Source organism: Sturnira hondurensis, unplaced genomic scaffold (assembly GCF_014824575.4).
Source record: "Sturnira hondurensis isolate 20B ecotype Veracruz unplaced genomic scaffold, ASM1482457v3 Scaffold0003874, whole genome shotgun sequence".
Taxonomy (NCBI): domain Eukaryota; kingdom Metazoa; phylum Chordata; class Mammalia; order Chiroptera; family Phyllostomidae; genus Sturnira; species Sturnira hondurensis.
The window spans coordinates 3897567-3910450 of NW_028076505.1; the positions used below are offsets into that span (position 1 = coordinate 3897567).

Genomic DNA, 12884 nt, shown 5'->3' on the forward strand with positions numbered 1-12884 from the left:
CCCGGGCTCGGGAGGCAGGGCTCCCTGTGCCGTGGACTACGGCGCGGGCGGGCAAACATCAGGGCTTGCTTCCAGTTAGTCAGGGGTGGTTGGGGGGTGGGCGGGCACTTCATTCCGGGATTTTGTTACATAGGTAGAATTCCGTGAAACAGCTCCAGGAATTGGACTATTTAAAAACAGTGGTTTGAAATTGAGAGGTTGACCTAAGTTATCTTCAGTGTGTCCAAACAGGACTTAAAAACCTTGATTTCTACTGGTGTTATGGTTTCTAGGAGTTGTCTAGGCATATGTTCATGTTCTGCTTTTGACAGAGTGATTCTGTGGAGTGTGAAAGTGGTATGGGGCTGGGTGGTTTTAAACTTCTCCTTTGAACTTCACTGCTTCTTGCTTCTCATGTTGACCGTATTCCAGCAGGCCCAATGGTAGCCAAGGTCCTGCTGCCTCTGCACCTTCCAGAAGTGTGACTTGGGAAGGCAAACACGGTGATGTGTATTTGCAGGTCGCAAAGTCGTGCTCCCTATGCATTCTTTCGCACACCTGAGGGATCTCCGTTTTACCCCCTCCAATGCCGTGGTCCACGTGGGCGGCGTTTTGTCTGTGGAGATAACCGTGTGCAGTCGGATGCCCATCCCTGTCCACGTGGAGCAGATCAGCATCAGCGTCCACTTCAGCATTGAGAAAAACAGCTACCGGAAGACTGCCGAGTGGCTTACCAAGCACAAGACGTCTAATGGGATTATTAACTTTCCAGTGGAGACCTTGCCTTTCCCCGCGTCCCAGAACAGTTTCCCGACGCTGGAGTTGTATGAGACGTTTGAGAGAAGCCCTTCCGACAACTCCTTGAGCACCACGGGGATCATATGCAAAAACGTCCACATGCTCCTGAGGAGGCCGGAGAGCAGCGCTGCTCCGGACTCGCCCCCGGGGGTGGCACTGGAGGGCGGGGCCCACGTGCTGCAGTGTGGTGACGTGACCCTGGAGCCGGGGGCCAATACGGTCACGTTCAGGACGCAGGTATGTGTGACGGACCTGACTCGAGGGTGGTCAGTGGGGTTGTTGGTTGTGAGGATCGTCTGGAGTGTGGTGAGGGTCGGTCAGGTGGAGGCCTCTGCTCTTACACCCCTGGTTTTGTTTTTCTCCTTAAGAGAAGTTTTCTTTATGCTTACCCAGTTATGGTTTAAAGGCAGTTGATAAGTTTTGAATGAAGTCCTTAACATGATTATTTGTGTTCTCACTGGATTTAAATTTTTTGGCCTTTCCACAGCATCACAACACACCCTCATTTGTTGAAGCGATGTGTCGAAGAAGGGGGCACCGTTTCACGTTAAACTTCATTTTCCTTTTGCAGTTGCGTGGAGGTCAGCGCAGCTGCTCTGACGCGCTCTGACTCAAGTCTTCCTCCATGCAGTGTGCTCCATGAGTCCACAACCGGACACGCATCTGGTGGGAAGGACAGCTGTTGTTGTCACATGTTTTAGTCCAGTCAGAGATGGGTCTTAAACCTCATACCAAATGGCTCCATTTGGAAAAGAATGCCACAAATGAAATTCATTAAATTGAAAACACATTATTAGAAACATGAAGTCCAGTTTAAGCCCCAGTTACTGAGAAAGGCCTCGATTGAGATGCGTGGGGCCCTTTGCACAGCCCGTGTGCAGACGTGGGAGCACAGAGCAGTGGGGGCAGAGGGTGAGAAAGACGATCGTTTCAGACATCACGGCGCAGCCTGCCCTCAAGGTGCCTGCTGTTACGAGAGCAGGTGGTGACTTTCTGAACTCTCGATTTGACCCTAGGCGAAGGAGCCTGGAACGTACACACTGCGGCAGCTGTGCGCCTCGGCGGGCCCAGTGTGCTTCGTCCTTCCGCACCTCTACCCACTGGCGCAGTACGACGTGTACTCCCAGGAGCCTCAGTTGCACGTGGAGCCGCTGGCCGGTGAGTGGGCCGCACACAGCTGGGGTCATAGTTGTTCTGGGTTGCACTTTACCCCTTTACGAAGGAATCACAGGAAGAAGGGCTTTCTGCACCCTCAGACTTCTAGCACGTTGTACAGAGATGTTTGGGGTAGATGTCTTGACGTCACAGAAGTTTTGTCTGGGAACCAGCTGACTGTAATTGTTCTCTTCATCAAATATTTGCTTTTCTGCAATTGCTTACTTTCATGTTTAATAAAACATGCATATCTGAACATAAGAAAAATACAAGAAAATTAGCTATCAGTTAGTGTCTACTGCAGAGAACTTAATAAGTAAATATAACTTTCTGCTTAGAGTTTTATTTCAAAGGCTAAATGCTAGATTTAGTTATATTCTACACCTGATCAGAAGTTTTTCTTTGAAAGCATGAATTAAATTTGATTCCCCAGCATGACATTTTAGAAAGTCAAAGCTGCTATTTTGTAAAGTTCTAAAATGAGGACTTCCGCTAAGATGGAGGCATAGGTGGAAACACTGTGCCTTCTCCCACAACCAAGTTTGAATACAACAAAGGTTTGGAGAACAAAGACACAGCCAAAGAACAGAAAATTGAATTATACGGAAGTCCGACAACAACGAACCATTCGACTGGGACGGTAAGAGGGGTGGAACCAGCAGCGGAGCAGGGTCGGGCAGGACAGATCCCCAACCTAGGCGCGCAAGTGGCCTGGACCCAGTCAGGGTGTGGGGCAGACTGACTGTGGTCGCACATTCGCGCACAGTGAGATGGACCACGCAGGCCCCAGGGGGTGAGGGCTGACGGCAGTGGCACACTCACGTGCAGTGGGACGAAACGGGTGGGCCCGGTGACAGTGGCAGCTGTGGCACCTGTGGCTGCGGTGCGGGAGGCAGCAGACGGGACGCCATTGTTCCTCTTTGACCCCGCCCCCACATACAACGTCACAACCCAGCGACTTAGTTGTCCTGCTCTGGTGAACGCCTAGGGCTCCGATCCTGCTACGTAACAGGCACAAACAGCCCAAAAGATGGCGCAAGAAGAACTCAAAGTCCCAGAGCCTATAACTCTAAGCGACCGAGAAATTGCCAGCCTCTCAGAAGCACAATTCAAGACACTGTTTATCAGGATGCTCACAGAACTGGTTGATTATAGTCACAAATTAGAGGAACATATGAAGGCTAAACTAATTGAAATGAAGGGAGATGTCCAGGAAACCAATAGCGATGGAAAGGAAACTGGGACTCAAATCAATGGAATGGACCAGAAGGAAGAACAAAACATCCCACCAGAAAGGAATGAAGAAATGAGAATTCAAAAAAATGAGGAGAGGCTTAGGAACCTCCAGGACATCTTTAAACGTTCCAACATCCGGATTATAGGGGTACCAGAAGGGGGAAAGAAACAGCCACAAGTGGAAATCTTATTTGAACAAATAATAAAGGAGAACTTCCCCAGTCTGGCAAAGGAAATAGACTTCCAGGAAATCCAGGAAGCTCAGAGAGTCCCAAAGAAGTTGGACCCAAGAAGGAACACACCAAGGCACATCATAATTACATTAGCCAAGACGAAAATGAAGGAGAGAATCCTAGAAGCAGCAAGGGATAAGGGGACAGTCACCTACAAAGGAGTACCCATCAGACTGTCAGCGGATTTCTCAAAAGAGACCTTACAGGCAAGAAGGGGCTGGAAAGAAGTATTCCAAGTCATGAAATCCAAAGACCTACAGCCAAGATTGCTTTATCCAGCAAAACTTTCATTTAGAATGGAAGGACAGATAAAGTGCTTCTCAGATAAGGTCAAGTTCAAGGAGTTCATCATCACCAAGCCCTTATTATATGAAATGCTAAAGGGACTTATATAAGAAAAAGAAGATGAAAAATATGAACAGTGAAAGGACAGCAAACACACAGTTATTAACAACCACACCTAAAACAAAAGCAAACCAAGAGGACAGCTAGATCAGGAGTGGAACCATAGAAATGAAGAACACATGGAGGGTTAGCAACAGGGGAGTGGGAGGAGGAGAAGGGGGGAGAAGGCACAGAAAATAGCATAGACGGCAGGTAGAAAATAGATAGGGGGGAGGGCAAGAATAGTGGGGGAAATATAGAATCTAAAGAACTTGAGACATGTGGTTATAAACTAAGTGGGGGAGAATGGTGGGGGAGGGAGTGTGCAGGTGGAGCGGAATGAATGGGGAATAGAACAACCGTAATGGTATAATCAATAAAATATATTAAAAAAATAAAATGAGAAGAAATTGGCATGAACAAATGATTTAAAACCACACAACACTAATGAAATAGCAATGAGCGGATGTCTTAGTTGTTTAGGCCAAAACAGTATATTGACTTGTTTCTTCCATTTGGAAAAAAGAGAATCAGGAAAGCATTTTTTCTATTTAATCTCCCCATACTCTCTGTTTTTCTGCTTTTAAACTTCTCCCATTGGCCACAGTAGAGGCCTTCATATGCCAAACACCACAGTCTCTCAAGTGACTCTACAATCAGAGACCCTCTTGCGGAACGATGTTGCTGGTAGGGCCTGGGAAAGGCCCCGTGAAAGCAGCCGCCCCTCTCATGCCCCCACCCTGCAGCCCTCCCTCCCTCCCTTGCTCCATGCCCTCCCACCCCTCCGTCTTGTCTGTTTCTTCTTATTTCTTACCTCTTGCCTTCTTTCTGCCTTCCCTGGAGAGGGATTCTCAGAAACCTCAGCCTATTTCCGTGCAGGAGAAACCAGAAGCCATGCCTTTCACTGAGCTCTTTCCAAACCAAAGATCCTGAAGGCCTAACTTGAGACGACCAAAGAAAATTCCAAGTAGTGGTAGCACGTGTAGTTTCACCGGTCTGTTCTATACTGCCATTATCCGAGTCTCTCTTACTGATTACTGGCAGGTGAGGTTTGAGCCCCACACAGACATGGTTGCCACGGTGATCCCTGACTCTCTGAACCAAGGTGGTGAGAAGACCCTCCGTGCTTACAGGTTCTCTTGGTTCCAGCAAGGCCCCTCAGCCCTGCAGTACAAGTAATTGAGATGGAGAGTGAGGGTGGAGGGAAAGATATAGGGAATTTGAGGAGTATCTGCAGTGAACAAATCTTGTCTAGTGGAAGAAACAGTGCTGGTTAGCCTCATAGTAGGTTCTCCATTGGTATTTTTGGTTGCAACTGATGCTAATTGCTGTCTTTTTCCCTTCAGATAGTCTTTTGGCTGGTATTCCTCAGAAGGTCAAGTTCACTGTCACTACTGGCCACTATACAGTGAAAAATGGGGACAGCCTCCAGCTCAGCAATGTGGAAGCCATGCTCATCCTGTGTCATGCCGAGAACAGAGCAGTGATCTATTCCAACACGAGAGGTACGGTGGCGGCCACCTGGCAGAGGTGGACTCTCAGCATTGCCGCGCACCGTGAGCGTGTACGGAGGTGTCAGCCCCTTCATCCTCAGTAGCTTAGGCCTGCTTCTACCTACAGTTGCTTCATGGCAGCAGCCCACCTGTGGGTGGTCAGGGACCCTGCCCCTGGATGGGGCCTCCCACGTGGGGAGGACAAACCGAGAGTCGTGTATGTGCTTGGTGGCCAGGCAGTGCCTGCTAGGTCTTCTGATGTGGCATGGGCTCATGCTTGATCGTGACGCCCTGTAGGCCTTCACCTCTCCCCAGTTCCCTCATCAAAAAGCAAAAAGTAAATCGGCCTTTTTAGGCAAGCCCTAAAAACACCCTCTCTCTTGCCCTGGCCGATGTCGCCCAGTGGTTGGCACATTATCCCGTACCTGAAGGGTTATGGGTCTGATTGCCGCCAGGGCACATACATGGGTTGCAGGTGCGCTCCCTGGTTGGTGGGATATGATGCCCAGTCTGGGTGCAGCCAGTCGGTGCTTCTCTCTCGCATCGATGTTTCTTTCTCTCTCCCTTCCTCTCTCTCTCTGAAAGCAATGAAAAAATGTCCTTGGATGAGGATTTAAAACAAAGTCCTGTGTCCCCTGCCCCCCTGCCGTGAGGTATGGAGGGAAGGATGCTGCTCCCCTCCTGGGAGGGAGTTAGTCTGGCAGTGTGACAGGGCAGGAGCACGCTGTGCGGGGACACTCACACAGAACTTGGGCAGGCCACAAAGGCAGTGTCCCTTTTCTGTGTCCCGGCTAAGCACTACGACAGTTCTCCAGCCTGTGGCCGGCCGGCTGTCATGCAGTTACTCCGTCTCAGGGGGTTAGTTCCTGGTTTCCCGCCTCTTCAGTCCCACCTTCATGCACATGCTTTCCCGTGCATGGGGGCAGCAGGAGTTGGGCTGGAACTTCACTGCTGGGCCCGCGCCTGCCAGAAGGAAAAGGAGCAAGGAAACGGAAGCAAGGTGTTAGAAGTGACTGTCTTTCTCTTTCCTAGAAAAGGCTTCTGAGGCGTCCCTCCGGGTTCAGTCGTCTGACAAGGTCACAAGCATCAGTCTGCCTGCTGCGCCTGCGTACCACGTGATCGAATTTGAACTGGAAGTCCTGTCTTTACCTTCAGCTCCAGCAACTGGAGGGGAGAGCAGCATGCTGGGGGTGACAGAGGCCCAGAGGAAGCATAAGGACACACAGAAGGCTGGCCACTGCATGGCTACCACGGACCACAAAGTAAGGAGGGGCTGGAACTGCTCAGCGTATGGCGGTGGCCTCCGCATGTCCCGCTTGTTCTGAAAGACAGTACTTAAGAGACGCATTCTGTTGCAGTGGCAGAGTTCCACCCTGATACTGTGGGCTCATGCTGGGTTTAGCATTATATCTGTGAATCATACCTTCTTACATAAGGGGCACATATTGGAGGATGAAGACAAACAGGCTCTCACTTTTCCATCCCAACTTAAGAGGGAAGGACCATGTATTATGAGAGATAGAGTGTTTGCTTAGGAGAGGTTGGGTCCGTGGCCCATTTGTCCTGGTGACCGACTAGACTAGAGGGAGTTCTGTGTCAGGTGTGCTTCAGTTTCTGTCTGCTGAAATGTCATATCAGACTCAGCGAGGAGCGAGCTCTGCTCCAGTGCGGGTGTTTATTGACAGTTGCTTGAGAGACACGTGGCTTTGTTCCCAGGTCCGCAGTCCATGAGCTCACAGAGCATATCTGTAGCATTGCGCCCGTCCCACTTGCATCTGTGTCCTATAACACAGAGAACAGCATGAGGACCCGAGGACCAAATTCTTTAAGCAAAAGATAGAGTGGCTGCATGGATAAAACCAAGACTATCTATATGTTGCCTACAACGGACTCACTTTGTCTAAAAAAAACTTAAGAACATTATTTATTTTATTTTATTTTTTTAAAGATTTTATTTATTCATTTTTAGAGGGGAAAGGAAGGAGAGAAGGAGAGAAGTATCAATGTGTGGTTGCCTCTTGTGAGTCCCCTGCTGGGAACTAGCCTGCAACCCAGGCATGTGCCCTGACTGGGAATTGAACCGTGATTGCGTGGTTCGCAGGCCCACGCTCAATCCACTGAGCTACACCGGCCAGGGCAAAAATTAAGAACATTATTGATTATGTTGTTATAGTTGTCTCAGTTTTTCCTCCTTCACCCCTCTTCACCCAGCACCCCCACTCCCTCAGGCAATCCCCACACCACTGTTCATGTCTGCGGGTCATGCGTGTAAATTCTTTGACCACTCCATTTCCTTACTGTGCTTTACATCCCCACGGCTATGAACAGACTCACTTTAGGTGTAAGGACACACACACACACACACACCGAAAGTGAAGGAGGGAAGGATAGTTCCATGCAAAGGAGAAGGCTGGAGTAGCTCTATGTATTTCAGACAAATAGACTCTAAAACAAAGACTCTAATAAGAATCAAAGATAGGCATTACATAATGATAAAAGGGATAAATACAACAAGAAGATACAACATTTGTAAACATTTATGCACCCAACATAGGAATAATTAAATATATAAAGCAAACATGAACAGACCTAAAGGGAGAAATAGACAGCCATACAAGTATAGCAGGGAACTTTAATACACCACTTGCATCCATAGACAGACCATTCAGATAGAAAATCCATAAGGAAACACTGCTCCTAAACGTGGTAGAGCAGATCAGCTTAACATGTGTATCCAGAATATTCCATCCAAAAGCAAAGGAATATGTGTTCTTGTCAGGTGCACACAAAATATTTCCAAGATAGAACACGTTAGGCCACAAGTCTTAATAGATGCAAGAGTATTAAAATCATAGGCATCCTTTTTTAGCCACAGTGGTATGAAACTAGAAATTAAGTGCATGAAGAAAACTGGGAAATTCACAAATATGCACAGATTAAACAACATGCTAACGAACAACCAATGGGTTAAAAAAAGAAGTTTAAAGAGAAACCAAAAAATGCCTTGAGACAAATGAAAGTGAAAATGCAACATACCAAAACTTACAGGCTACAGCATAAGCAGTTCCAAGAGGGGAGTTCAGAGTGGAACTGTTTACCTTAAGAAACAAGGAAAGTCTCAAATAAACAACTTACCTCTACACCTCACGGAACCAGAAAAAAAGAGAACAAACAAAGCCCAAAGTTAGTAGAAGGGAGGAAATAACAAAGATTAGGGCAGAAATAAATGAGAGAGACTAAAAAGACCATAGCAAAAATGAATGAAATTAAGAGTGAGTTGGTTCTTTTGAAAAGATAAAATTGATAAACCTTTAGCTAGATTCACCGAGAAAAAAAGAGAAGACTTAATAAAACCAGAAATGAAAGAGGAAATGTTACAACTGATACCACAGAAATACAAAGGATCATAAGAGACTATGGCAAATAATTACATGCCAACAAGTTTGACAACCTAGAAGGAAATAAATAAATTCCTGGAAATATACAACTTCCAAGACTGAATCATATGCAGCAGAGAATCTGAACAGATTGGTTACTGGTGAGGAGATCGAACCCATAATCAAAAACCTCCCAACAGTAGTTGAAGACTGGAAGGCGTCACTGGTGAATTCTGCCACGTATTCAAAGAAGAATGAATTCCAGTCCTTCCTGAACTATTTCAGAACATAGAAGAGGAGGAAATACTCCCAAGCTCATTTTAGGAGGCCAGCATTACCCTCATAGATACCAAAACCAGGAAAAGGATGCCATAGGGAAAAAATTACAGGCTAATATTCCTGCTGAACACAGGTGCAGAACACCTCAACAGACGGTTAACAAACCAGATTCAACAATCATACACCATGATCAAGAGGGATTTATTCCAGGGATGCAAAGTTCGTTCAGATCTGCAAATCAGTCACTGTGACTCACAACATTATCAAAACAAATGACCAAATTATATCTCAATAGAGGCAGAAAAAGCATTGGACAAAATTTCGCGTGCATTTATGATAAAAACTCTCAACATCATGGGGTACAGAAGGAGAGTAGCTGAGCATACTGGAGACCATGGATGCTAGCCCCACAGCTAGCATCGTCCTCAGCACTGAAAGGCTAAGGCTTCTTCTCTACGATCAGGAGGAAGACGGATGCCTGCATCACCACTCTTTTTGAACATAGTGTCAGATATCTTAGCCAGAACAATTAATCAAGAAAAACTAAATGCATATAAATTCGAAAGGGAGAAAGGAGACTGTAACTATTTGCAGATGACACGGTCTTAGGTGTAGAAAGCCCTTAGAGACTCCATCGGAGAACCGTTGGAACTAATAAATGAATTCAGTAAAGTTGCAGGATAGAAGTTCAATACACAAAACTGTTGCATTTCTATGTACTAATAGAGGACCGTGAGAAAGAGAAATTAATAAAACAATACAATTTACAATTGCAATTAAAAGAATAAGGAGGTGAAAGACCTTTATATTGAAGACTAGAAGAAGTAATAATAGAAAATGAAGAAGACACAAATAAATGGAAAGTAGTCCATGCTCATGGAATAGAAGATTTAATGTGAAAATGCCCATAAGCATTTCACCCAAAGCAATATACAGATTCAGTGCACTCCCTATCAGATTCCAGTAGCATTTTTTTACAGAAATAGAACAATCCTAAAATTTGTGTGGAACCACAAAAGACCCCGAATAACCAAAGCAAATCTGAGAAAGAACAAAGCTGGAGACATCGTGCTGCCTGATTTCCAACTATATTACAAACCGATAGTCATTAGAACTGCATGGTATTGGCATAAACACAGACACATGGGTTATTGGGAAAGAATAGAATGCCCAGAAGTAAATCCATACTTACATGGTCAATTAATTTATGACAAAGCATCCAAGAATATACAACAGGAAAAGACATGTATTGAGTGAATGGTGTTGGGAAAACCTGGACAGTCACATGCAAAGAAATGAAACTGGACCACAACCTTATAGCTTACACAAAAAGTAACTCAAAATGGATTAAAGATTTGAGTGTAAGACCTGAAACCATAAGACGCCTAGGAGAAAACATAGGCAGTGAGCTCCTTGACATAGGCCTTGGTGATGATGTTTTGAATCTGACACCATAAGCAAAAGCAACAAAACTACAAATAAACAAGAGGGACTTCATCAAACTAAAAGGCTTCTGCGCAGCAAAGGAAACCATGAGCAAAATGAACAGACAGCCCTTTGAGTGTGGAAGATATTTACAATCGGTATATCTGGTAAGAGGCTAAAATCCAAAGTATGTAATGAACTCATAGAACTTAATGGCAAAAATAAAGCAAAACCCCCAAACAATCCAATTAAAGAAGAGGCAGAAGATCTGAATAGATATTTTTCCAAAGAAGACATACAGATGGCTAACACATGAAAAGATGCTCAACATCACTCATCACCAGGGAAATGCAATGGGAACACGGTGAGGTACCATCTAACACCTGTCAGAATGGCTGTCATCAAAAAGTCAAAAATAAAAAGTGTTGACGAGGATGTGCACAACAGGGAATGATCGTGCACCGTGGGTGGGATTGTAAATTGGCGCAGCCGCTGTGAGAAACAGTGTGGAGTTCTCAAGGAGTTAAAACTAGAACTGTGTGATCTAACAATCCCACTTCTGGACATTTATCTAAAGAAAACAGCAACACTGACTTAAAGAGACATCTGCAGCCCCATGTCCATTGTGGCATTATATACAATAGCCAAGATAGGGAAGTAACGTAAGTGTCCACCTGCGGGTGGGTGGACAGAGGAGTGACGTGCAGGCACACGCATGCATGCACGCACAGTGGAATGTCGTTCAGCCCTAAAAAAGGGGTGAAATCCTGCTATTTGCAACAACGTGGGTGGACCTCGATGGTATTAGGCTAAGTAAAATGAGTGAGAGAGAGAAAGGCAAATACTGTATCATCTCTTAACTGTGGAATCAAAAACAAAACAAAACTGACTTCATAGATGCAGAGAAGATGGGTGATTGCTGGTGGGATAAATGGGTGAACTGTTTTCTCTTTTTGTTTTAGTTTAAATGACTAATTTTTTTAATGTATGTCCAAAAGGCTAAGAAACGCAGTCATTCAGAGATTATGGCATAGAATATCAGACCAGTCAGGGCCTTTGGAATAATGTTTTTGTTTTTCAGTCCTTGAAATTTTTCCCCTCACTTGATTGAGGGTTCAGGAGACAAAGATGATACTTACTTTGGTAAGCTCATAGAGTCGTGCTGAATGATAGAGTTTTCCATACTCAGTATTTTGTTTATATAAATTGAAGCTTGAGGCCTGGTTTCTGTCCTTAGAAGAATTAATAACTCGATCTACACTGTGCCCCCAAGTTGATGGGTTTTCAGTTAGGCATTCAGCACATGTGGGTTAGATGTTTGGATTATTCACTTACTTTTGTTTAGGTAGTGACTGACCAGTGTCATCTGGACATAGTGATTAAAAGCCCTTTGTGAAAGCCTCCTGTGCTGTAGAAATTACGTTTGGCATGGTGGCCACGCATGCGAGGACAGTGAGGTGGGGTTTGTGCTGCTCGCCGTGGCCTCTGCTCTGCAGCCATCGAGACCATTCTGGTGACTTCTGGACATTCTGCCAGTTCCACGTCCATTTTTCTTGACTGTATGTGCAGCTTTGTGTCTCTCCTGTGTCTGTGCACGTGTTTGATGGGGCTTTCTTCTGAACACGGAATCGGAAAGCCATCAGGTGTGCAGGACATTGGCTGCCACTGCAGATGCAGATGGACGGTGGTGGGGGCTGAGCCGCTGGGGAGCAGTCTGAATGGCGTCCCTCTGTTTCTCCTCAGGTGTCCATCGAGTGCCCGTGGTCCATCTACTCCACCGTCATCGCACTGACGTTCTGCATGCCCTTCAGGACCACACATGCTCTGCTGTCATCGGGGACACGGTAAGGGAGGCCCTGCTCCTGTCCCAGGCTCTTTGATACAGAGCCCCTTGCTGTTCAGAGCTTGACCTCGATGACTTTGAGCATGCTGTGTTACATGACTGTGATGCCATTGTCCCCTACAGCACCCCGTCTGTGCTCAGATCTCCCCAGCTGTCTCAGCAGTGACTCTGCACTGTTGGTTTGTGGGATGCGGGCCCCAAGCAAGCCCCATGTGATTATCACATGTGATTATCAGATGCCTTTTTCTCCCTGGGTCAGGTCTCCTCTAGGAGTCCACTGTTCTGTGTGTGCCCGGTCCGAACTCTCGGGTTTGTTAAACTAGTCCCCCCGTGAACCCCGGGTTACCTCTGGAGCAGGCCTTTCCAGCCGCAGCACTGCTGACGTTGTGGGTCAGATAACCCTCTGCCGTGGGTGCTGTCCTCGCACCGTACGGTGTTAGCAGCTCACCCACTTCACGCCGGGGCACGTCCCATCCTGCCCACCGGCAGTGTGACAAGCGGAAATGTCCCCTGACATTGCCCGATGTCCCCTGGCACGGGCAGAGGGGAAATTGCTGCCAGTGGAGAGCCACTGCTCTGGAGGCTTGATGGGATCCGGAGCCAGGCTCTGGAGAGGCCGGGTCTCGGAGGTGCGGCCCTGGGCTTCGGGTGTCACTGCGTCCAGAGACACGAAATCCTGTTG

General features: G+C 46.6%; 1 protein-coding gene across 2 annotated transcripts in view; it reads left to right on the forward strand.

Moving 5' to 3' along the window:
• The window catches only part of TRAPPC10 (trafficking protein particle complex subunit 10), an 86899-nt gene that overhangs the window by 62589 nt on the left and 11426 nt on the right, over nt 1–12884 (forward strand). For both annotated transcript variants that reach the window (XM_037043071.1, XM_037043072.1), the window contains 5 exons: nt 500–1014; nt 1794–1935; nt 5132–5290; nt 6311–6540; nt 12103–12203. In XM_037043071.1, the coding sequence (XP_036898966.1) occupies nt 500–1014; nt 1794–1935; nt 5132–5290; nt 6311–6540; nt 12103–12203 (1147 nt within the window). The remainder of the gene's footprint in view (nt 1–499; nt 1015–1793; nt 1936–5131; nt 5291–6310; nt 6541–12102; nt 12204–12884) is intronic.